The 27,250-nt window shown below is 42.8% G+C and overlaps 2 protein-coding genes and 1 pseudogene across 3 annotated transcripts; all 3 read left to right on the top strand.

Moving 5' to 3' along the window:
- Positions 1 to 4,760: 4,760 nt before the first annotated feature.
- LOC308684053 (trace amine-associated receptor 13c-like) lies at positions 4,761 to 5,813 on the top strand (the record flags this gene model as incomplete). Its single annotated transcript, XM_081355082.1, has 1 exon — positions 4,761 to 5,813. The coding sequence occupies one exon, from the start codon at positions 4,761 to 4,763 to the stop codon at positions 5,811 to 5,813; it is 1,053 nt and encodes a 350-aa protein (XP_081211208.1).
- A 7,314-nt stretch (positions 5,814 to 13,127) lies between these two features.
- LOC308683467 (trace amine-associated receptor 13c-like) lies at positions 13,128 to 20,811 on the top strand (annotated as a pseudogene). The gene is made up of 4 exons: positions 13,128 to 13,173; positions 13,915 to 14,131; positions 18,656 to 18,918; positions 20,331 to 20,811. The product of its transcript is annotated as a trace amine-associated receptor 13c-like (transcript).
- A 2,668-nt stretch (positions 20,812 to 23,479) lies between these two features.
- On the top strand, positions 23,480 to 24,547 carry LOC308684048 (trace amine-associated receptor 13c-like; the record flags this gene model as incomplete). The annotated part of the gene is made up of 1 exon (XM_081355079.1): positions 23,480 to 24,547. One exon carries the CDS (start codon positions 23,480 to 23,482, stop codon positions 24,545 to 24,547), a length of 1,068 nt encoding a protein of 355 aa, XP_081211205.1.
- Positions 24,548 to 27,250: the final 2,703 nt, after the last annotated feature.

Consider the following 27,250-nt stretch of genomic DNA (forward strand, 5'->3'; position numbering starts at 1 on the left):
CCCTGGGTGCATAACTACCTAAATGATGCCTTTATAGTCTAATCATTATCAAGAGATTTAATAAATTTATTTCAAATGACAATTATTTTTTAGTCCCAGGGGCCGGTTTCACAAAGCTATTTTAGACCGGTCTACAGTGTTAGACAAGTCTACAATTCGCTCATAGACTAGTCTAATGCAAGTTAGACTGTTTCACAAAAATAAAGACCAACTTAATTTAGACCAAAAACATGGCTAAGTTAGTTACCCCCAGGCTAACTTAGGTCTAAGACTCTGTTACCTTGGCAACCAGCAGTAACAATCAGTTACATTACAGCCAAAAGAAAAGGGAAAATGGCTCATAATTTAAACATTTCTTCTTGTTACTACATTCTCTGCTAAATTTTCCAAGTAAAATGTCCTTGTAACTGTTATACTCCTCCAACAAACACTTAATTTCCGCTGGGGTAAACTGCAGTGAGCGGCTGTATGCGCTTACTCGATCCGCCATGTTTTTTGTGTTTTGAAAAGTGTCTTATTTTACCCAGAATGCATTGCAGTGTAGTCCTACTTAAAGCTCCAATATGTAGGAATTTTGTAATAAAATTTCCGAAAATAACTTGCACAGTGTGATATATTTCCTCCAGTTGTGTACTTACAATATCTCAAAAGTCTCCAAAGATTTTTTATTTCAGAGAAATTCCGATTTTAAATAACTGGCCGTCCCGGAAAAGAAATGTCGCGCCTCAGTGACGCAATGTCCGCTCAATCCTTTTTTCCGGTGTGGACCATGTGATAGGATATTCCACACGCGGAGTCGCGGACTGTGTGACAAACGGAGGAATAAAACCCGGATAAATATCGGCAGGCATTTTCGAGATGGAGAGAGCTGCGCGTCAATCTTGGACTTGACAGAGACTCTCTCGCGAGTGTATTGAGACAGGTAAGACATGCAACTGTCAATAATAGCACTTATAAACAAAGTTATATTGCTCTTTGTACTTTGGTAAGGCTTTTTATCACGTGTGGTGACCGAGATTATGGCAGTACAATTAAATACAATCGGATATGATGTTAAAAAATTATATTTAGTCATTACTTGTAAATGTTCGTTCAAATGTACTTTTAGATATTGGTTTGAACACGTTAAACAACACGGCATTAACCATAAAAACGTAAAACTGCACAACATTAACCAAACAAATCATTTGACAAATAGCTGTATGTTGTATCGGGATAATAGCATAACATTCCACGTTCCTTGCAGTTCATTAATTATGATGACATAAAAAAATACGATCAGACATACAGGTAATACAAAAACGAATAAATTACCTCATCCGTGATCATGATTCATTAATTCCATGTAGATATATCGCTAGATGGTGAAAACGCATTAAAAACGACATCTCCCATCGTCACCTCCTTCATAGCGTCATCAAGCTTCGCCTTTGTTATTGTTGGAAACTGCGCCCTCTTGTGGTCAAATACCAAAGTCGCATACTGGAGCTTTAAGATAGTCAGAGTCTTAAGTGCTTTGTGCAACGGTCTGATTTAGATGTCTATCTGAAGTCTGACTATCTACTATATCTAAGCCATAGTCAAAGTCTATCTTTGTGAAACCGGCATCAGGGCTCCAAAGCTCTAACAGTGAATGGTAAAGTCGAAAAGAATAGGGTGATCATTTCTGAATGGAAACGATCCCCCAACTCTCTCAGAATCGTCTCTTAGTTCCCTCACAGTTACAAGTACAGCATGCATCCTTTTATTCTAAATAGCTGAATAGAACCAGCCAGAAACTTCGTCAAAAGTGCAATTTACAAGCTATTAGCGGCCGGCGGCTTGAGTGCTAATGTCGAGCTATTAGCGATACAATCTTTGGTAGCAGTGGCTTGAATGGTTTCTGTGCAGATTTAAGAGGCATAGGAATTTTTATATATATATATATATATATATATATATATATATAGATTAACACATACATTTAGCTAGCATATGTATGTGTGCATTATCACCTCTGTGATTGCATTCACTTTCAATAATTCAATGGTAATTTGACAAGATCCCTTTGTAATGTTGCTGAGGAAGACAAGTGAAGACAAGGATCTAAACGCAGGGTATTTAATAAAGTAACAAGGAACACAGAACTCAAAGGTAAAAGGAACAAAACCAGGGAATCACAGAGGCAACCATTACATGTACAACAACTGACAAAGTAACAAGTGAAACACAAGGGCTATAAATACACTGGGACCAACAAGCTAAACAAGATAACAAGGGGGTGTGGCTAATTAGAAACACCTGGGAAGACTAATAAACTAGAAAACTACAGAGGACTACAAAACATGGCACAGAACAGGAAATAAGTCCACACAAGACAAGAATCATGACAGAGCCCCCCTTTAAGGAGTGGATTCCAGACACTCCACACAAAATATAAATAAATAAAGGTCAAGGAGGGTGGTGGAGCAGAGGTGGAACGGGGGAGGGATGGAGGGCCAGGCCCATGAAACAGAAGAGGGCCTGGAGACTGTGACAGGACGAGAGGCCAGGGTGGAGCAGGCTGTGCAGGCGGCCAGGGAGGAGACGACCCTTCAGGCGGCCAGGGCAGAGACGAACCTTCGGGCGGCCACGGCGGAGACGACCTTTCAGGCGGCCAGGGCGGAGACGACCCTTCGGGCGGCCAGGGCGGAGACGACCCTTCGGGCGGCCAGGGCGGAGACGACCCTTCGGGCGGCCAGGGCGGAGACGACCCTTCGGGCTGCCAGGGCGGAGACGACCCTTCGGGCGGCTACGGCGGAGACGACCCTTCGGGCGGCCAGGGCGGAGACGACCCTTCGGGCGGCCAGGGCGGAGACGACCCTTCAGGCGGCCAGGGCGGAACAGGAGACCACCCCTCTGGCGGTCCTGGCGGATCGGGCTGGTCCGGAGGTGTATAGCCCCCCCCCAAAATTTTCTTGGGGAGGCTCCCCGGTAAAGAGTCCTGGACCAGCGATGAAGAGGGCTTTGAGCTGGGCAGGACCAGCGGTGAAGAGGGCTCTGAGCTGGGCAGGACCAGCGGCGAAGAGGGCTCTGAGCTGGGCAGGACCAGCGGCGAAGAGGGCTCTGAGCTGGGCAGGACCAGCGGCGAAGAGGGCTCTGAGCTGGGCAGGACCAGCGGCGAAGAGGGCTCTGAGCTGGGCAGGACCAGCGGCGAAGAGGGCTCTGAGCTGGGCAGGACCAGCGGCGAAGAGGGCTCTGAGCTGGGCAGGACCAGCGGCGAAGGAGACTCTGGGCTGGCGTGAAGTGCAGGCTCGGCTAGACTGGCGTGAAACTCTGGATCGGCAGAAGTGACGTGAACAGTCTCTAGATCAGCAGAAGCGACATGAACAATCTCTGGATGAGCAGAAGCGACGTGAACAGTCTCTAGATCAGCAGAAGCGACGTGAACAGTCTCTGGATCAGCAGAAGCGACGTGAACAGTCTCTGGATCAGCAGAAGCGACGTGAACAGTCTCTGGATCAGCTGAAGCGACGTGAACAGTCTCTGGATCAGCAGACGTGATGTGACCCCTCTCCACCTCCCCTACAGTGAAGGGGGAACCACAAAACTGCAGGGCAAAGTCAATGTACTGTACCAGGGTCCAGCTGGGGTCCTCCTCTGGTAAATTTAGGCTAATGTCCTGTTCTAGTCCACTCCAGAAACAGTCCTTTAGCAAAGCATCGTTACCAGGAACGAGGTGACTATAAAAAAGGAACTCCTCCACATAATTTTCGATGCTACGATCATCTTGATAAATTGAACAAATTTTGCTCAGTGGGTCCCGGATAATACCTGCTAGATCCATAGTTTGGTCAGTTGTTCTGTAATGTTGCTGAGGAAGACAAGTGAAGACAAGGATCTAAACGCAGGGTATTTAATAAAGTAACAAGGAACACAGAACTCAAAGGTAAAAGGAACAAAACCAGGGAATCACAGAGGCAACCATTACATGTACAACAACTGACAAAGTAACAAGTGAAACACAAGGGCTATAAATACACTGGGACCAACAAGCTAAACAAGATAACAAGGGGGTGTGGCTAATTAGAAACACCTGGGAAGACTAATAAACTAGAAAACTACAGAGGACTACAAAACATGGCACAGAACAGGAAATAAGTCCACACAAGACAAGGGGAACACAAGACAAGAATCATGACACCCTTACTGAATCAACGCACTTTAGCTGTTCATTTTTCTTTCTAATGTTATGTCAGGGAATGTCCTTAAACACTAATTAAAGAAATATCTTAGCTTGTTCTCTTCTTCTTAAACTGTTCTCAGCGAGCGAAAAATGAAAGCTTATTTGACTGTGTGCAGCGCATTACAAAATTGAGTTATGATTGTTAAATCACTATTATTTATAGTTTGTTAATTATCATATTTATGAGAATTTTAATATTTCATTTGCATGATAAGTTTTACAACACTGTTAATCTAATAGGAATGATGGTGGGGATGGTGGGGGTGGGGGTCATCAAATTCATCCAAAACTTTTATGAATTTTGAAGCCAAATGCAGTTGCCAGAAGAAAAAAATTTAAAGGTAGGCTATACACGAACTACACCACGGTCACACAAATTCAACGTCACCATCACTAATAAGCTTCCAGCAGCTCTTTCAGGTTTATCTAAAAACTTTTTCCCAGAACGTTTGAGTTAAAATAGTTTGTAAGAGCACATAACCATAATAAGTTTTTTTTATTATGCAGTATCAGAGTGGGTGAAAATGGGTGGGCCAGCCTGAGCTAGACACTATAAATGAAAGGACAGAAAGAAGAGCAGAACAAACTCCTAACAGGAGGAGACTCACTCATGGCCTATGAGACTCAATACTGCTTTCCTGCCATCAACTCATCATGTGTCAAGGGAAAACGCTCCAGTTTTGAACATAATATAATTTACATTTTTGTATTATTGCTGTCAGCATGGACTGTGTTTCTGAACCTGCTGGTGATCATCTCCATCTCTCACTTCAAGAAGCTTCACACTCCAACCAACCTGCTTATTCTCTCTCTGGCTGTGGCTGACCTGCTTATTGGACTTATTGTGATACCCGTAGAGGGCATCAAGCAAATTGAGACATGTTGGTACTTTGGAGACACTTACTGTGGACTGTTTGTAATTATTGTTAAGTTGCTCCTTTCTACATCTCTCAGTAATTTAGTTTTAATTGCTGTTGATCGTTATGTGGCTGTGTGTTACTCTTTACAGTACCCACAGAAAATAACCATAACTAAAACCTTAATAAGCATCTGTCTCTGCTGGTTTTGCTGTTCATTTTACATTATTTGGTTTGTAATTAGTAATGGATATTTTAACATCTCAGATAAAACAATGTGTTACGGCCAGTGTATTGTTTTGATTACTCCTGCTTGGAGATTCACTGATTTGATATTTTCCTTCTTATTTCCATGTACTGTCATAATCACTGCATATTTGAGGATATTTTATGTTGCACATCAGCAAGTGAAGGTTATTAACTCTCAAAAGAATGGTGTAAAATGTGTAATGGAAGTTTCAGTTAGGAGGAAATCTGAGAGTAAAGCTGCTCTGACATTAGGAATCATTGTGACGGCTTATCTGCTTTGCTGGATTCCATTCTATATCTGTTCTCTAACAAAAACCACAACAATTACATCCACTACAATGACATTACTAATATGGACCATTCATATAAACTCAGGTCTGAATCCTATTGTCTATGCTTTATTTTACCGCTGGTTTAAAATATCAGTTAAACACATCTTAACTCTTCGAATATTTCAGCCAGCATCCTCTCTGATGGACATTTTTACAGATTGTCATTCATGATTGAAGGGAGGAGGGGGGTGAACAAATACACAAATACCGCAATTACAGAATATGTCATGTGTATTTAGGTGTTCAGGTGCGAGAATGACAGCTACAATTTAGTGATCAACATTAACCTAATAATGAAGAGAGAGTTCAACCAAACATTAAAAAAGATAATCATTTACTCAACCTCAGGTTGTTCCAAATCTGTTTTTAAACACTGAGGGAGATGTCAGGCAGAATGATTGCCTCTGACACATTCCAATTTCATTGTATGAAAAAAAAAAAAAAAAAAAGGATGAAATGAAAGTGAATGATGACTGACTTTGTCAGATAATGCTTTTTTTATGTTCCAAGGCAGCATGACATGTATCCTTTACAGGCAATCCTATTTGAGAAATTTGTGAAAATTGAAAACTTAAACCCAAGATGTGGACGATATTCTAGAAATGTTGATAGTACTTATATAAACTTATGTCATACAGTAGTTAAATACAGAAATACAAAATAGTTATGTGTAATAATTGTGTGTGCTGTGGATTTTTATGCTTATTAAAATATCTTGCTATTAGCTCAAATTCTGTTTAAAATTAATTCAATCAGGCCAACTTTTATCAATAGTTTATTTATACATAGCAACAGTTATGTTTGTTTGTACAATTTTGTTCTGGGTCAAACTGAATGAAGCATGATGAAGCCATGCCTGGACAAGGTGAGGAGATCAGCAATATTTTACCCATCTGCTAAAATAAAACAGCTACAGTAGTTCACATATTTGATAGTTGCACACAATTGTAAGACAGAAAAAATGGCTTAATACAAATGACAATACACAGAAGAGGTAAACAAGATTACATCACTAGCCTAGAATCACTGACACTCATCAGCTAAGTTGTAGCTGAAGATGGGGGTGGGAGTCTAAATGCAGTTAGCATTATCATCTGAATAGAGTGAATTTAAAGGATCATTGTAACAAGGTACTTGTCAAATCATGGGTGAACTGATGCAAGCATAACTGACGTGACCTCCCTGACCTAACATGATGCTTGATTTATAAATCAAGACTTCTTTGGTCTCCGCATTAGTAGCACTATTTGTGTGGTGTGCAGAGCTGTAGTGTTCCAAATCACTTAAGAAGTTCCATGATGGTTTGGAGGAAGAGGTAAAAAAAAAAAGTTTAATTAAAGGTCAAATGTTTTTTAATATGTCTAAACATTTTCTAAAATATTTATATTTATAGGATTAAAGAGTAGAATAAAAATCTACATAGACATTATTCATTAAAGGCACACTGTGGAGAAATTGTGTTTTTGTCAAACAGCGACCCCTAGAGTCGCTGTGGAATACTTGCACTGTCGTAAATACCCCTACTAGAGATGCGCGGTTGGCGGTTACAGCCGCGGACTCCGCGGATAAACCGCGGATCGGGCGGATGACGTGACGAAAAATAATATTTGAATTCAATTCGGGCGGGTGGCGGGCGGTTGAACCAATCAAATGAAAAATATTATGTATACAGCAATCAGCGGATGGCGGGCAGGTGCGGTTTTGAAAATTGGTCAAAAACGTTGGTGCGGATGGATGGCGGACGGATGATGAGTTTTGTGATGCGGTTGCGGATGAAATAATAGCCCATCCGCGCATCTCTAACCCCTACACCCCCCCCCCCCCCCCCCACCCTGTACACCGGTAACTGCGTCGGGCATGGAACAGGCACACAGACTCCGAAGACATGATTATTGCAATTTATCTAGTTTGCAAATTGTGCTCGTTTATTTACAACCTCTACGTTAGGCTTATTTATGTCCTGATATTTATGTGAGATATTGAAAACTGGGGCCTGTACCATGAAGGTAGCTGAACAAACTCGGGGTTACATGATTGGTTTTGAGTCGACAAAACCAAACCGATGCAATCAGGCTTTATTGGTACCATGACACAGCTCATCAACTTTCTCTGTCAACTCAGGCTTTGATCCTTAAGCTATGATTAATCCACGCGTGCGTGCACATAAAAGAGTGACGTCGACACTGAACAACCAATCGCGTTCGATATGGATAGAACGAGAGCTATATACTTTTCAGCGCAGGAGCAAGAGATAATTCTTCAGAAATATGAAGAATATAGAAGTATTTTTCAAGCACGCAGTAACACTGTATCTGCTGCCAAAGCAAGAGAACAATCTTGGAGGAAGATTGCTGATTGCGTTGATGCGTAGGTTAAACAATTAATGTACATTTATGTAGGCTAATCATATTAAAAATGCATTAAATGCTAAAATGAAAATGTATTCGTGTTGAGATATATATATATATATATATATATATATATATATACATACATACATACATACATACATACATACATACGTGTGTGTAGATATATGTAAAATTTGAATGTATAGGCTATTACATCCTAAGAAAGATTGATATTCATTGATTTTTAGATGCAACCCCAACTCCAAACGTTCTTGGCAGCAGATCAAGACAAAATATAAAAATATAATTCAAAGTGGTGAGTATTTACCATAACCTTTTATTATTATTTTTTTGAACATTTAATCACAAACACTTGTTTGCAGCAAACAGAAAAAAATGTGAAATGAGGAAAACTGGGGGAGGGCCACCTCCTCAAGATTACACTGTGGCGGAGGAGTTGGCTCTGAGCAACAATAAGGGGCGGCCGATTATGGATGGGATTGCATGTGCTGTACAGTCTGACCCTGGTGCTGACTCCTCTAAGCAAGTGACACTGGGTATATGTGTACAATGCATTACTAATGTTTTTAAAAAAAGTTAAATATGGCTGACTCTGTTCTGCAGTAGAGGGAAATACAGTGTCCCTGTTGAAGCCAGCACACATGCACACAGTCTGCCACACAGAGGTCAGTATGCAGCAGACAGAACACCAAACATAACGTCTCGGTTACGGATGTAACCCTCGTTCCCTGAGTAGGGAACGGAGACGTTACGTCGGATGACGACGAATGGGGTTTCGCTTAGAAATCCTATCATATTCAAGTATATAAAACGAGCCAATGGCAATGAAATGCCATGGGTCTGCGGAATTTGCATAGCATAACTCCGCCCCACCCTGGCTTTGTATATAAGGAAGTGCGCTGGCAACATGTAGATATGTCTTTGCTGAGGAGCCGAGACTGAACTAAGGCGTTCCAGCGGTACAGCGGAAGTGGCAGGGAGACGTAACGTCTCCGTTCCCTACTCAGGGAACGAAGGTTACATCCGTAACCGAGACGTTCCCTTTCGTTGTCACTCCGAGTTACGTCGGATGACGACGAATGGGGTTCCCAGTGTAATCACGCCACCTCTCGACTGTCTTCCAGTGCCCTGCGTAAGTCTGAGCTCCCTGTCGTGAGACTAGCACGGACGAAGGAGTCCTACTTAACACAGGAATACCAAGGTACACTGGGAAGCATATCCAGTGGAAATATGCAATCATGCCCAACCCGAAGGGGGGGACTTAAGAATACACATATGACCCGAAGGAACTGCATATGGAGAATCACTGGGGTGTCCAGCCGCAGGTGGAATATTTCACCCCAGGGGTGGCAAGGTGGCTTGCCAAGGGAAAGACACATGCTCAAAGGCTTACAGTGGAATACACATGTGGGGGTCACCCGGAGGGGAACCATGCACATGGAGGCACCTAGCCAAGCACGAAAGCTGCCGGTGGCATAACTCTGGCGTTGACGTCGTCAGTGCTGGAGGAGACTCAGGGCTTATCAGGCTCACCTGAGGAAATATCGCACGTTTCCCGTCCGTGGAGAGGAATGGCGAGCAAGCGAAGACACCTGAGCAGAATCTCTTACCGGCTAGTTGAAGCGAGTACATGAGAAGAAACTGGCTCCACTCGGAAATTATAGAATCTCGCGAATGTGTTAGGTGTCGCCCAGCCTGCAGCTCTGCAGATGTCTGTTAGCGAGGCGCCATGCGCTAGAGCCCAAGAGGCTGCCACACTCCGGGTGGAGTGGGCCGTCACACCAAGGGGGCACGGTCGACCTTGCTGCTGGTATGCCAAAGCAATGGCGTCCACTATCCAGTGAGACAGCCTTTGCTTGGAGAGAGCCTTTCCCTTCAGCTTCCCACCATGACAGACAAAGAGCTGGTCTGAGGTCCTGAAACACTGCGTTCTCTCCACGTAAGCACGGAGTGCGCGTACTGGACAGAGCAGTGCCAAGGCTGGGTCTGCCTCCTCCAAAGACAGCGCTTGCAGGTTCACCACCTGATCTCGAAAGGGTGTGGTGGGAGCCTTGGGCACATATCCAGGCCGGGGTCTCAGGATCACGTGAGAGTTAGCCGGTCCAAATTCCAGGCACGCTTCGTCAACCGAAAATGCCTGCAGGTCCCCTACCCTCTTGATGGAGGCCAATGCAACCAGGAGCGCTGTCTTCATTGACAGGAACTTAAGCTCCACTGATTGCAGAGGCTCAAAGGGAGCACTCTGCAGGGCAGTTAAAACCACTGAGAGGTCCCAAGAGGGTACGAGGGGAGGACGAGGAGGATTCAGTCTCCTCACTCCCCTCAGGAACCTGACGATCAGGTCGTGCTTTCCTAAGGACTTACCATCAACTGCGTCGTGATGTGCGGCAATGGCGGCAACATACACTTTCAGGGTGGAGGGAGACAGCCTTCGCTCCAACCCTTCTTGCAGGAAGGAAAGCACGACGCTGATGGGGCATTTCGTGGGTTCTATATTTTTAGAAGAACACCAGTTGACGAAGAGGTTCCACTTCAACGCATAGGCATGTCTCGTGGACAATGCTCTAGCGGAAGTGATGGTAGCCACCACCGCTGGTGGTAGGGTACTCAAACCTGCCTCATCCCGTCCAGTAGCCACACGTCCTTCCAAAGATCGGGACGAGGGTGCCATAAGGTGCCCCGTCCCTGAGAAAGCAGGTCCTTCCTCAGAGGAATTGGCCAGGGAGGTGCTGTCGCGAGGAGTATTAGTTCCGAGAACCAGGTGCGGTTGGGCCAATACGGGGCAACCAAAAGTACCTGCTCCTCGTCCTCCCTGATCTTGCACAAGGTCTGCGCAAGGAGGCTCACTGGGGGAAACGCATACTTGCGAAGGCCCCGCGGCCAGCTGTGCGCCAGTGCATCCGTGCCGAGCGTGCCCTCGGTCAGGGAATAATACAGGTCGCAGTGGGACGAGTCTTGGGAGGCAAACAGGTCTACCTGTGCGTCCCCGAACTGATCCCAAATCAGCTGAACCGTCTGGGGATGGAGTCGCCAATCTCCAGCGAGAGGCCGAAGCCGAGTCAGCTCGTCGGCCGCCTGGTTCAGGTCTCCCGGAATATAAATGGCACGAAGCGACCTCAGATGCTTCGGACTCCATATGAGGAGGTGGCGGGCGAGTTGTGACATACGGCGGGAGCGCAGACCACCTTGAAGGTTGATGTACGCTACAGTCGCGGTATTGTCCGATCGGACCAGTACATGTTGACCCCTGAGCAACGCATGGAAGCGGTGCAGGGCAAGACGTACAGCCAACAACTCGAGGCAATTGACATGCCAAAGGCGCTGGGGTCCTGTCCAGGAGCCCGCGGCAGCATGTCCATTGCACATGGCGCCCCAGCCCGTGGTGGAAGCATCTGTTGACACAACAACATGCCTGGACACTCGTTCCAAGGGCACTCCGGCCCAAAGAAAACTGAGGTTCGACCACGGGGTGGCGGTCTGACGGCAGGTCGGAGTCACTGGAACTCGGAGCGTGCCGTGGTGCCATGCCCACCTCGGGACTCGATCGCGAAGCCAAAGCTGAAGTGGTCTCATATGAAGCAACCCGAGCGGCGTGACAGCCGCTGCGGATGCCATATGTCCCAGGAGCCTCTGAAATAGTTTCAGTGGGACCACACTCTTGCCCTCGAACTGACGAAGGCAAGTCAGCAGTGATTGCGCGCGCTCGCTCGTAAGCTGCGCGCACATGGTGACTGAGTCGATCTCCATACCGAGAAAAGAGATCCTCTGCACGGGGCAGAGTTTGCTCTTCTCCCAGTTGACCCGAAGGCCCAGACGAGCTAGGTGCCGGAGCACAAGGTCCCTGTGTTCGCAAACCTGGTCTCGAGAGTGAGCTAGGATCAGCCAGTCGTCGAGATAGTTCAGGATGCGAACCCCGTGTTCCCGAAGGGGAACAAGGGCTGCCTCGACGACCTTCGTAAAGACGCGAGGAGACAGGGCTAGCCCGAAAGGGAGAACCGCGTACTGGTATGCCTGCCCCTCGAAAGCAAACCGTAGAAACGGTCTGTGTCGAGGAAGAATGGAGACATGAAAGTAGGCGTCCTTCAGGTCGATCGCTGAAAACCAATCCTGCGGCCGTATACACTCGAAAATGCGCTTGGCCGTGAGCATCTTGAACGGCATCCTGTGAAGGGAGCGGTTCAAGACGCGCAAGTCGAGGATTGGCCGTAACCCACCGGATTTCTTCGGTACAATGAAGTAAGGGCTGTAAAAGCCGGACCTCATTTCGGCTGGAGGGACAGTCTCGATCGCACCCTTCGCCAGTAAGGTAGCGACCTCCGCTCTCATAACCGGGGCATTGCCACCGACCATAGTGAAGCGGACTCCCCTGAAGCGGGGAGGAGACCGCGCGAACTGAATCGCGTAGCCGAGCCTGATGGTCCTCGCGACCCAGCGGGACAGCCTGGGAAGCTCTAACCAGGCTTCCAGGAACTGTACCAGCGGGGTCATACGGACCACAGACGTACCCTAGGTGGTGCAGCGAGGCGGAATGACCGGCCCAGGCGTGGGTGGCATAGCGGCCCGGTGCGGGGGCACGGTCATTAGCCGCGTCCTGCCAGAGGAGGCCAGGGGAGGACCAGCGTCCCACTGGGGCGTGCTCTGGCAGGAAACTGGCGACAGAGGGGGACGAGAGTGGCGAAGCTCGTGAGCGGCGCGCACTGTCATCCGGACACTCTGTGTGCTCAGAGATGGGGGACGGAGTTCTTTCTTTGACCACAAAAGGGTGCTGCCCGTCGTGGGACGAGCAGCGGGGTGGGAAAAACCAAGGATTCTCCCCCGGCCCTCCACCGGGGGAAGGAGCGGCCCTGCTACCGGCTCCTGGGAAGAACTCAACGCCATCTCTGAGCAGCCCATCTCAGGAGTGCCGTTTGGCCTGGCGTTTAGCAGGGCACGGGGCGGGAGAGGGCTGTGGTGCCTTCCTACGGCGTCCTCCACGACGCGACCGGGATGGAGGCTGCTGCTGGGGCCGTGCGGGAGGGGCGGGAGCCGTAGAAGGGCGCACTCGGCGGCGAACAGACTGAGGCACCTGTGCCGACGGCTGGGTGGAGGCAGCAGCTGGCCGTCGGGGCAGGACATGTCTGAGAGCCTCAGTCTGCTCCTGGGCGGTCGAGAACTGCTGGGCAAAGTCCTCAACCGCACCGCCGAAGAGGCCAGCCTGGGATATGGGAGTGTCGAGGAACCGGGTCTGCTCGGCCTCACACATATCGGCCAGGTTGAGCCACAGATGTCTCTCCTGGACCACGCAAGTGGACATCACCTGACCTAGGGAGCGTGCGGTCACCTTCGTCGCTCGGAGAGCAAGGTCGGTGGCGGCACGCAGCTCATCAAAGAGCGCTGGGTCAGTCCTCCCCTTGTGCATGTCACGCAACATCTGGGCCTGGTAGACCTGGAGTGTCGCCATGGCATGCAGTGAGGAGGCCGCCAGCCCCGCAGCTCTATAGGCCTTCGCCACAAGCGTGGAGGAGTACCTACAGGCTTTGGAGGGGTGCTTTGGGTCACCACGGGAAGAAGCACTCTGAGGACACAGCTGAATCGCAACAGAGCGTTCAATCTGGGGAACCCCAGTGTACCCTTTGGCGGCCGCCTGATCGAGAGGAGGCAGGGCGGAGGAGGTCGCCGAGCGATCACGAGAAGATAATGGTGCCTTCCAGGACCTTGTGACATCCTCATGCACGTCCGGGAAGAAAGGCATTGGGGACGCGCGCTGACGAGGATCAGCGGCGGAACCCAAATCCAATCGTCAAGCCACGAGCGCACCGGACCAGGTGGCGGGGACCACTCAAGCCCAGTGGCCGCGGCTGCCCGGGAAAGCATGGCAGTCATCTCGGGATCAGACTCGGGCAATGCTGGCACACCCGAAGGTGGCAGCACAGCCGAATCCTCACTTCCCAAGAACTCTCGCCCACCCTGTGATGCAGCGATCGACATCGAATCTTCCTCTGGAGCGCCAAATGAGATCCGCGGCAAGTCCGAGGACTGTACTGCAGGCTCATTTGAACCACTCGCGGGTTGCACGGCACTAGAGGACGGTGTGGAGCGTGGAATAGTCGGCGCTTTGTCCCACATCGTAACCCTCAGGTCACCCTGGCCGCCAGCCGAAGTACTAGCTCTCGCGGAGCCCGTAGATCGGGGTGCGGATGAGGGGACTCAACCATGAAGGTCATTGAGTCTCGACCGTAACCGTGCGATGGGCATGTTCCCGCAATGGGAACATGACTCATCCACAAACGCTGCCTTAGCGTGCTCTAAACCCAGACACACAAGACAGCGATTGTGCCCATCAGAGTCAAAAACAAATAGACCGCAACCAGAAGTGCAGGGGCGAGGCATCTTTAAAAAGACGTGCCGCGTGCAAGCTCTTTTAGAAAGGAGATTTCTCCACAAATGCTGAAGCGACCAGGAGAGAACACACAGACACTGGCAAATCACTGCACAGATAAGCAGGGAATGTGCACTCGCTGGAACTCGCTGTCACACCAACACTTGGGGAGAGGCTCGTCTCGAAGAGAAATGAAGAGATGAATCTCAGGATTGGCTGTGGAGTGAAGTACATCAACTTGGCTCCGAAGCAAAAACATATCTGCATGTTGCCAGCGCACTTCCTTATATACAAAGCCAGGGTGGGGCGGAGTTACGCTATGCAAATTCCGCAGACCCATGGCATTTCATTGCCATTGGCTCGTTTTATATACTCGAAGATGATAGGATTTCTAAGCAAAACCCCATTCGTCGTCATCCGACGTAACTCGGAGTGAAAACGAAAGGGAACCTGCTTTATAACAGTTATGCTTTACATTGGCCTTTTATTTATTAGGATGAACCAAACGATGAAGACACTCTGTCTGTGTGTTCTGAGACAGTTGCTGAGGTGAATGCACTTAGCTTTTTATTATAGCACACATTTGAATGTCATAATTAAGTGACTGGCCCTTACACATCTCTTTTGTAGGATTTTTCACAACCTGCCCCAGAAACTGAAGCCTCTACCTCAATGGGCTACAGAAGGAATGTGAACAAGTTAATGCTTTAAACCCTTGACATAATTTACAGTCACGACTGTGTTTGTAGAAAGTCATGCCACTTTTTGTGATTTGATCAACCTCCAGAAAACGTGTAATGATTGTTTGTGGTGGAATTGTTTCAGGTGGAAACAGACTCAGTCAGGGCCCTGTACAAAAGGAGCCTCGAACTAGACTGCACACTGCACTCGCGTAGCTACGGGTGGGCCTGGGTGGGCCTGGGCCCACCCACCTGTCAGTCAGGCCCATCTAGTCACTCAGTGGCCTCACAAGGTAGCCTAGGAAATTATGTTGCGATTATAACAATTTTGACCTATAAAAATAAATCTTAATGTTTCTTGATTCTTGTTTGGTTGTCATGGTGATGACGAAATGCCCGCGTAGCGCATTTCGGAGTCAGACTCAGATGATTGCGAACAGCCCATCCCCCCTTCACAACGACGAGCACATTTCACAGAGGGACACTGAAGTTTAGCTAAGGAACGTTATGTTAAACTAAAATGAAACAGAGCAACAAGTTTGTGTCAAAAAGACCACGGCCACCACAGGAGGAAGATAATGCAGATGTTCAGGAGAATTGACTGAATCGTTGGACTATAACGAAATCATTGCAGTGTTCAACTCTTAAGGGGGTCGCACACTGGACGCGCAGCGCCGCGTCTAGGACAACTCTCACCTGAAAATCCGATAATGTCAGCAATATTCATTCAAGCAGCTGATTTCTGTACATGAATATAAAACTAAACGTATATTGCAGCCCAGGGTGAAGTCAGATTCATTAACTACGATTTGAGACAAATAAATGTAAATTTAATATAAAACTATGTAAATAGCGCTCTGTGGCGCGGCAGGATTTTGAACAAGGTCCTGAGCCGTTGCTGGGCGCAGCGGACAGACGCCGCCGGTGTGTGTAGTGTACACACTACACTCAGAGAATAATGTGTTCGAATTTAAAACTGTGTGCGACCCCCAGCCCCGTCGTCTCCTGTTATAAGCTAGTCATCAAAAGTAAGCCAATCTACGTTTATGTAGTTGCCTAGTCAATGTTGTTTATATAACGTGGTTTATGTGGCCGCTGAGCCAGACTATGACCAAGCATTGTTTTTGGTTTTTACACACTGTCCACTACTGTCCTGCTGCTGATTTGATGATGTTGTTTCGCATCTGTCAGATGCGCGTGTGTGTGTGGTGTGGCCTGGCCGCGCACAGTGGAAATGCTGTTCTTATCGTTATGTTCTTTATTAACACTGCTTATGATGACTTACATGCTTGTGCTCTGATTAAACTGTGGTGTATTCAAGCAGGTGTAGTTGTGTTGGCCTATTTTGATAACAGATGCATTTTAGGCTGTGCCCACCTGATTTTTTCTGGGCCCACCCACATTGTGATTCCTGGCTACGCTACTGGCACACTGAAGGAGCTGGACTGTGAGCTGAGGAGGCTCCAAATTAAAAAAAAATTAAATTGGAGATCAAACAGCTGGAAAAAACAGATCTCAGTATGTGAACTTTTTTTAACCAAGTAACCCTTTAGTATGAACACTATGAATGTTTATTAATGTAATTTTTCTTGCTCTCTTTCTTCCCCCCTAGCCACATGATGACCAATAAAACAGTTTGAGACATATCTGCAGTGTCAGTGTGCTTTTATTAAGTAAAATATTGTGTTGTGATTGCATCTCTGACAGCTGCGCCAGCTGGGTGGTCAAGTGTGATGGGGTCAATTTCATCAGGGAGAAGCTGGTTTTGTGGTGGTAATCGCTCCTTTCTGATAGTGGCTATATTATGCAGAATGACACATGCAGCGACTATCTGTGATGCCTGCTCTGGTGACACTCTTAAGCGCCTAAGGCAGTTGAAACGTGCCTTTAGGATGCCAAAGGTCATCTCGATCTTGACCCTGGTTTTACTGAGGGCCACATCGAAGCGGTTTTGTGGCCCTGTCTGAGGGTCAGGATAGGGGGTTAGCAAAAACCTCTGGCATGCATAACCTCAATCTCCTACCAACAGGCCATCAAAAAGCCCTGTCATAGAACAGAAAAGGGGAAAATTGTGTAAGTTTTGCTATTAAAATTAAAACTTTAAAGTGTACTGTACCAAATTGAACTTGCCTTCCTCAAAGCGCTGACACAAAATAGACTCACGGAAAATTTGTGAGTCATGCACTAAGCCAGGCCATTTGGCATCCAAACTTGTGATCATGCATTCATGATCACAAGTCATCTGCAGATGAAATGTACAGTAAATAATTGTCCTGTTAGTTACTATTTATTTAAAGATTGATCTCAATGCAAATAAAAATCACTTCACATAGTAGCCCTTCCTGAACATTAAAGCTAGAGTAGGTAAGATTTTTCTAAAAAAAAAAACATTCCAAATTTGTTTAAACTGTCTTTATATACCAATACATAATTAAAATGTAAGTACTCTGAAAAAGAAAGTATAAAAATCGAGTGTCTGTAGACCTCTCATGACTGTTGTAAACACAGCTCATTATTTCCATTCACTCCACCCCCTCCCTTCTGGGCTCCTTCTAAAGCCACGCCCCCAAAACACATGAACGCGGAGGAAGGAGCGCAGAGCATGCAGTGACATCATGTCAGAATCACATATAATAAAATACCTAACTTTATCACTATGAATATAAACAAATATGATGGCTTTTAGTACTCACTATCAAGCTAGCATATCGATACTGGTAAAGTTTAAAATATATTGTTTGATTCGGTAACGAGCTATATTTTGGCTATAGGTAATGAGCTATATTTATAAGGCAAAGCTAGGTTGCATTGATACACGTCTTTCCATTACCATCAGTTAAACTGTGATGAAGGTGAATTTCGTGTAAGAGTCATAACATATACGGTGTTTTGCATGTAAGAGTTTCCATGATGAAAACATTGTTGACACTGATGAGGACTAACGTTACACTCCGGTGACAAGTAACGCATCGTCGGTTCGAGGACAGGTCTGGGGTCGAGGGTGAAGCAGAGGAGGTCGTTCCCAAGAGTGCGGGCAGGGTCCGAGGAAGTAGTTTAACAAAGTAGCAAAGCTGGCATTGGTACTTTTTGCTGCATTTTCTCAGCCATTGTGCCGCAAACTCCTGCTTACTCGGTGTAGTGAGCTGAATATTTCCGGGAACGGTGACATGTGATGAGTGCACGCAGTGGTGCTCGGGCACGAGACATGAAGGCATCTGATTGGTTCTTTACATTCGCACCGAATGGCAGTGATTGGTCAGAGTTTTTACTGTCCTACAGCTGCTACAGAGGTCAGATTTTTTTCATTCCTTTTTCTGAACACATAATGTATTGACTACTATCAGAAGGGAAGGACCATTTCACCCAGTATAAAAAAAAAATGTTTCTGAACAGGATTACCTACCCTACCTTTAAGGCTGTGAAAGGACTTTTCTGACTTTCTGACTCATGTTCTCCGAGAGCTGTGGAGATTGCAACATGTGTGCAGTCTATTGCTCTATAGGGAATCCTATCATAGGAATTAAAAATATATATTTAAAATCATTCTTAACAGGTAGCTACTGCAGACTTTACTTTTTTACTTTGTACTTTGTTTTACTAAAGTTACTTTGGAGACACTTACTGTGGACTGTTTGTAATTACCACTGCGTCGCTCCTTTCTACATCTCTTAGTAATTTAATTTTAATTGCTGTTGATCGTTATGTGGCTGTGTGTCACCCTTTACAGTACCCACAGAAAATAACCATAACTAAAACCTTAATAAGCATCTGTCTCTGCTGGTTTTGCTGTTCAGTTTACAATATTTGGTATGTAATTGGTAATGGATATTTTAACATCTCAGACAAAACTATGTGTTACGGCCAGTGTGATGTTTTGATTACTCGGTAACACTTTAGAATACTGTATCTTACTTACTGCATAACTAATAAGTAATTATTGAAGAACTAATAGGTAATTATTCATTAACTACTTCTTCACTACTGTTAACTACTAAGGAAGATGTGTTAACTAATCAGTATGTAATATATTTTTATGATTGTGTTAAGTAACAGTTAGTTAATCAATAAATAATGAATTCTGTCATAACTCTTGAAGAACTACTACTAATTATCTACTAATTAAGGTTCAAGAAAAATAACTAAGAAGTAACTACTAATGAACAGTCTTACAAAACTAACCTGTTTTTATATTTTATATACAGTACTGTGTGTGTCTGTTTTCCTCAGCATAGAATGCCATTGAGTAAATTCATGTTTGAGGCAATGACTGAGGGAAACTGAAAATATAGGGAACTTATTAGTAATTCATAAATAATTATCAAATAATTCTGCAGGAATTACTTGGAACCTGGAACAGTATTCTAAAGTGAGAATATAGGGAACTCATTAGTAATTAATAAATAATTATCAAATAATTATCCAGGAATTAGGCTACTTATAACCTGAAACAGTATTCTAAAGTGAACATATAAGGAAATTAATTGGTAATTAACAAATAATTATTAGATAATTCTTCAGGAATTACTTGGAACCTGGAACAGTATTCTAAAGTGAGAATATAGGGAACTCATTAGTAATTAATACAGAATTACCACATACTTCTGACTCAAATCAAACTTACTGTAAAAAACACATTATTAACGGTATTATCTAAACCTTTGTAAAATAGATAAGTCATCATACATTATGATACATTTTGCTAATTAAATAAAAAGTTTGCTTATTTGCAGATCAATATATAGCCTAGTAAATGTCTGCACTTATCTTTCTTATTAGAGCTGAAGAATGACTAAAACTGGCTAGAAAATAAAATAAAAAACATTGATCAGTGCTTTTTACTTTTCAAGTAATTACCTTTGTACTTTTACTAAAGTAATTTTGAAAATGAATAGGCCAATAGTTTATCATTTTACTGGAGTAATATTGTATTGGGTTATCTGTACTTTTACTCAAGTACTTGATGTGTATACTTCATCCACCACTCCACTGCTAAAATAAAACGGTTTATTGTAGTAACCACTGTGTATGACTGTTCATTAGTAGTTACTTCTTAGTTATTTTTCTTGCACATTAATTAATAGATAATTAATAATAGTTCTTCAAGAGTTATGACATAATTCATTAGTTATTGATTAACTAACTGAAACTTAACACAATCATACAATTCTATTACATACTAATTAGTTAACACATCTTCCTTAGTAGTTAACAGTAGTGACTTAAGTGTTAATAAATAATTATCTATTAGTTCCTCAATAATTCCTTATTAGTTATGCAGTAAGTAAGATACAGTATTCTAAAGTGTTACCGATTACTCCTGCTTGGAGATTCACTGATTTGATATTTTCCTTCTTATTTCCATGTACTGTCATAATCACTGCATATTTGAGGATATTTTATGTTGCACGTCTGCAAGTGAAGGTTATTAACTCTCACATGAATGGTTTAAAATGTGTAATGGAAGTTTCAGTGAAGAGGAAATCTGAGAGTAAAGCTGCTCTGACATTAGGAATCATTGTGACGGCTTATCTGCTTTGCTTTATTCCATTCTATATCTGTTCTCTAACAAAAACCACAACATTACATCCACTACAATGACATTACTAATTTGGACCATTCATATAAACTCAGGTCTGAATCCTATTATCTATGCTTTATTTTACCGCTGGTTTAAAATATCAGTTAAACACATCTTAACTCTTCGAATATTTCAGCCAGCATCCTCTCTGATGGACATTTTTACAGATTGTCATTCATGATTGAAGGGAGGAGGGGGGTGAACAAATACACAAATACCGCTATTAGAGAATATGTCATATGTATTTAGGTGTTCAGGTGCGAGAATGACAGATACAATTTAGTGATCAACATTAACCTAATAATGAAGAGAGAGTTCAACCAAACATAAAAAAATGATAATCATTTACTCAAACAAAAAAGGATGAAATGAAAGTGAATGATGACTGACGTTGTCAGATACTGCCTAGTATCTTTTTTTATGTTTCAAGGCAGCATGACATGTGTCCTTTACGGGCAATCCTATTTGAGAAATCTGTGAAAATTGAAAAAGTAAACCCAAGAGGTGGACGTTGTAGAAATGTTGATAGTACTTATATAAACTTATGTCATACAGAAGTTAAATGCAGAAATACAAAATAGTTATGTGTAATAATTGTGTGTACTGTGGATTTTTATGCTTATTAAAATATCTTGCTATTAGCTCAAATTCGGTTTGAAATTAATTCAATCAGGCCAACTTTCATCAATAGTTTTGTTGTGAAAAAATTCAGTATTTCTTATATTCATTTGTTTCCAAACTGTTAATTCCATTTAATCGTGTTTCTGTGAGGGTTTCTAGCAACTGAGGGAAGCAGGAGGTAATTTAGGTCATAAATGAAGGCCTTTTGGCTTCTCAGGGACAAAGAACAGTGTGACCTGCTCAGGGGGGTAGAAAACCAGTCCAGGCCAGTTGAAGATAGGGGGTATCTTTTGGAAAGTTACAGAAAACTAAGTAGGTGTGGTCAAGATGTTAGAAACCTGTATAAAATGTCTCAGTTTTATTATGTGTGTGGGATTGTCTGTTTTTCATGGCGGGGTGACTGCGGTCTGTGAAAAGAATCCACAGAGAATAAAGCCTTTTCTCTTTATTACAATTTTGCCTCTTGAATGTTTCTTACACCTGTTGATGCTGTTTTTCAGTAAGGTTAAAAAAATTGCAATTACAGTTTATTTATACATAGCAACAGTTATGTTTGTTTGTACAATTTTGTTCTGGGTCAAACTGAATGAAGCATGATGAAGCCATGCCTGGACAAGGTGAGGAGATCAGCAATATTTTACCCATCTGCTAAAATAAAACAGCTACAGTAGTTCACATATTTGATAGTTGCACTCAATTGTAAGACAGAAAAAAATGGCTTAATACAAATGACAATACACAGAAGAGGTAAACAAGATTACATCACTAGCCTAGAATTACTGACATCCATCAGCTAAGTTGTAGCTGAAGATGGAGGTGGGAGTCTAAATGCAGCTAGCATTATCATCTGAATAGAGTGAATTTAAAGGATCATTGTAACAAGGTACTTGTCAAATCATGGGTGAACTGATGCAAGCATAACTGATGTGACCTCCCTGAAATAACATGATGCTTGATTTATAAATCAAGACTTCTTTGGTCTCCGCATTAGTAGCACTATTTGTGTGGTGTGCAGAGCTGTAGTGTTACAAATCTAAGAAGTTCCATGATGGTTTAGAAGCAGAGGTAAAAAAAAAAAATTTTAATTCAAGGTCAAATGTTTTTTAATATGTCTAAACATTTTCTAAAATATTTATATTTATAGGATTAAAGAGTAGAATAAAAATCTACATAGACATTATTCATTAAATAATCTATATGACTGTAGTATTGTATGAAGCACACACGCACACACACACACACACACACACACACACACACACACAATCCCTGGGTGCATAACTACCTAAATTATGCCTTTATAGTCTAATCATAATCAAGAGATTTAATAAATTAATTTCAAATGACAATTATTTTTGAGCCCCAGGACTCCAAAGCTCTAAAAGTGAATGGTAAAGTCGAAAAGAATAGGGTGATCATTTCTGAATGGAAACGATCCCCCAACTCTCTCAGAATCGTCTCTTAGTTCCCTCACAGTTACACGTACAGCGTGCATCCTTTTATTCTAAATAGCTGAATAGAAACAGCCAGAAACTTTGTCAAAAGTGTAGTTTATGATCAGCTATTAGCGGGCGGCGGCTTGAGTGCTAATGTCGAGCTATTAGCGATACAGTCTTTGGTAGCAGTGGCTTGAATGGTTTCAGTGCAGGTTTAAACAGAGGCATAGATGGATAGATAGATGGATGGATAGATGGATGGATGGATAGATAGATAGATAGATAGATAGATAGATAGATAGATAGATAGATAGATAGATAGATAGATAGATAGATAGATAGATAGATAGATAGATAGATAGATAGATAGATAGATAGATAGATTAACACATACATTTAGCTAGCACATGTATGTGTGCATTATCACCTCTGTGATTGCATTCACTTTCAATAATTCAATGGTAATTTGACAAGATCCCTTACTGAATCAACACACTTTAGCTATGTTCATTGTCATCAAATTGATCAAAAACTTTTATGAATTTTGAAGCCAAATGCAATTGCCAGAAGAAAAAAGTTAAAGGTTATACACGAACTACACCACAGTCCCACGAATTCAACGTCACCATCCCTAATAAGCTTCCAACAGCTCTTTCAGGTTTATCTAAAAACTTTTTCCCAGAACGTTTGAGTTAAAATAGTTTGTAAGAACACATAACCATAATAGTTTTTTCATTATGCAGTATCAGAGTGAGTGAAAATGGGTGGGCCAGCCTGAGCTAGACACTATAAATGAAAGGACAGAAAGGAGAGCAGAACAAACTCCTAACAGGAGGAGACTCACTCATGGCCTATGAGACAGAGGATCATGAGACTCAATACTGCTTTCCTGCCATCAACTCATCATGTATCAAGGGAAAACGCTCCAGTTTTGAACATAATATCATTTACATTTTTTTATCATTGCTGTCAGCATGGACTGTGTTTCTGAACCTGCTGGTGATCATCTCCATCTCTCACTTCAAGAAGCTTCACACTCCAACCAACCTGCTTATTCTCTCTCTGGCTGTGGCCGACCTGCTTATTGGACTTATTGTGATACCCGTAGAGGGCATCAAGCAAATTGAGACATGTTGGTACTTTGGAGACACTTACTGTGGACTGTTTGTAATTACCACTGCATCGCTCATTTCTACATCTCTTAGTAATTTAGTTTTAATTGCTGTTGATCGTTATGTTGCTGTGTGTCACCCTTTACAGTACCCACAGAAAATAACCATAACTAAAACCTTAATAAGCATCTGTCTCTGCTGGTTTTGCTGTTCAGTTTACAATATTTGGTATGTAATTGGTAATGGATATTTTAACATCTCAGACAAAACAATGTGTTACGGTCAGTGTGATGTTTTGATTACTCCTGCTTGGAGAATCACTGATTTTACATTTTCCTTCTTATTTCCATGTACTGTCATAATCACTGCATATTTGAGGATATTTTATGTTGCACGTCAGCAAGTGAAGGTTATTAACTCTCAAATGAATGGTGTAAAATGTGTAATGGAAGTTTCAGTTAGGAGGAAATCTGAGAGTAAAGCTGCTCTGACATTAGGAATCATTGTGACGGCTTATCTGCTTTGCTGGATTTCATTCTATATCTGTTCTCTAACAAAACCCACAACAATTACATCCACTACAATGACATTACTAATATGGACCATTCATATAAACTCAGGTCTGAATCCTATTGTCTATGCTTTATTTTACCGCTGGTTTAAAATATCAGTTAAACACATCTTAACTCTTCGAATATTTCAGCCAGCATCCTCTCTGATGGACATTTTTACAGATTGTCATTCATGACTGAAGGGAGGAGGGGGGTGAACAAATACACAAATACCGCTATTACAGAATATGTCATATGTATTTAGGTGTTCAGGTGCGAGAATGACAGATACAATTTAGTGATCAACATTAACCTAATAATGAAGAGAGAGTTCAACCAAACATTAAAAAAAAATTATAATCATTTACTCAACCTCAGGTGGTTCCAAATCTGTTTTTAAACACTGATGTCAGGCAGAATGATTGCCTCTGACACATTGTATGAAAAAAAAAAAAAAAAAAAAAAAAGGATGACATGAAAGTGAATAATGACTGACTTTGTCAGATAATGCCTAGTATCTTTTTTTATGTTCCAAGGCAGCATGACATGTATCCTTTACAGGCAATCCTATTTGAGAAATCTGTGAAAATTGAAAACGTAAACCCAAGATGTGGACGATATTCTAGAAATGTTGATAGTACTTATATAAACGTATGTCATACAGTAGTTAAATGCAGAAATACAAAATAGTTATGTGTAATAATTGTGTGTACTGTGGATTTTTATGATTATTAAAATATCTTTCTATTAGCTCAAATTCTGTTTGAAATTAATTCAATCAGGCCAACTTTCATCAATAGTTTATTTAAACGTGGCAACAGTTATGTTTGTTTGTACAATTTTGTTCTGGGTCAAAACAGCTACAGTAGTTCACATATTTGATAGCTGCACACAACTGTAAGACAGAAAAAATGGCTTAATACAAATGACAATACACAGAAGAGGTAAACAAGATTACATCACTAGCCTAGAATCACTGACATCCATCAGCTAAGTTGTAGCTGAAGATGGAGGTGGGAGTCTAAATGCAGCTAGCATTATCATCTGAATAGAGTGAATTTAAAGGATCATTGTAACAAGGTACTTGTCAAATCATGGGTGAACTGAAGCAAGCATAACTGATGTGACCTCCCTGAACTAACATGATGCTTGATTTAAAAATCAAGACTTCTTTGGTCTCCGCATTAGTAGCACTATTTGTGTGGTGTGCAGAGCTGTAGTGTTCCCAGGGCCGGCCCGAGGCATAAGCGAACTAAGCGGCTGCTTGGGGCCCCCTCGCCACCAGGGGGCCCCTAAGCGAGTTTTTTTTTTTTTTTTTAACATATTAATTAAATTAAACAAGTGACATAAATTAATTAATGGATTAATAATTCAAGACAAGAAAATTCTGATTTCATGATCAATATACCTGCCTGCAACTGCTGCTGTGTCTGCCAGTGTTTGAGTCATATGCGCATAACCTCGCGTGCATAGAAAATTCGTGCGCAAAGTCACGGTAATGTTAAGCCATTTCACACAAATTTGATTTGATCAATGATTTATCCTTTAAATTTAATGATATTCAGAACAGAACAAGAATAAAAAAATAACTATAAACAAGCCAAAACGAAATAATTTAAAGCGAAAGTGAAAGCGGATCTCTCTCATTAGAATCAAAATGTTTCAACATTCGCGATAGATTTGGATGGTAAACTATTCTTTATTATAGGCTTCTTTGTACTTCACCCGCCACGTTCCAATATCGAGGGAAAAAATCATCCTCTTCACAAGCGCAAAAATGTGCTTGAAATCCAATATCGAGGGAAAAAATCATTCTCTTCACATGCGCAAAAATGTGCTTGGAAACATCACAGTGGAGCGGTGCAGCGCTGAATGGTACGAATTGTAGGCTACTACTGACTATTTAAAAAGAGCAGTGTAATTTTTATATGTTAGTTTGACTATTTTATTATTATATTTTATTACGGCTATAACGAACAGGCTGCGATGTCAAGATTGCGGTGCTGGAATATGTTGTGTGTGTGTGTGTGTGTGTGTGTGTGTGTGTGAGGCGCAGGCGCGATCGAACAGTGGAAACATAAACACATACTCCGTCATGTATATAATATGTTTTTTGACAGTTTGTTTTCAGAAGTTTCAAAGAGTTAGTAAAAGAGTAAAGAAAAAGTTAAAACATTTTTATTTAAGTATCTATTTTTTATTAAGTAGGCTATTTATTTTGTATTAATACATAACCTCATTGTATTAATTTATAATGTAACATTATAGAGTGACATTGTGTCAATAATCGTCAAGCACAGGTGACTCTGCGTGGTGGGAGGGGGCCCCCAAATCAAATTCTGCTTAGGGCCCCCAAAAGGCTCGGGCCGGCACTGAGTGTTCCAAATCACTTAAGAAGTTCCATGATGGTTTGGAAGCAGAGGTAAAAAAAAATGTTTAATTCAAGTTCAAATGTTTTTTAATATGTCTAAACATTTTCTAAAATATTTATATTTATAGGATTAAAGAGTAGAATAAAATTCTACATAGACATTATTCATTAAATAATCTATATGACTGTAGTATTGTATGACAAACACGCACACACACACGCACACGCGCACCCCCCCCCCCCCCCACACACACACACATACACAATCCCTGGGTGCATAACTACCTAAATGATGCCTTTATAGTCTAATCATAATCAAGAGATTTAATAATTCTTAAATTAATTTAAAATGACAATTATTTTTGAGCCCCAGGGCTCCAAAGCTTTAAAAGTGAATGGTAAAGTCGAAAAGAATAGGGTGATCATTTCTGAATGGAAACGATCCCCCAACTCTCTCAGAATCGTCTCTTAGTTCCCTCACAGTTACAAGTACAGCATGCATCCTTTTATTCTAAATAGCTGAATAGAA

This window comes from Scardinius erythrophthalmus, assembly GCF_964197995.2.
Source record: "Scardinius erythrophthalmus genome assembly, chromosome: 23".
In the NCBI taxonomy this organism is placed as follows: Eukaryota; Metazoa; Chordata; class Actinopteri; order Cypriniformes; family Leuciscidae; genus Scardinius; species Scardinius erythrophthalmus.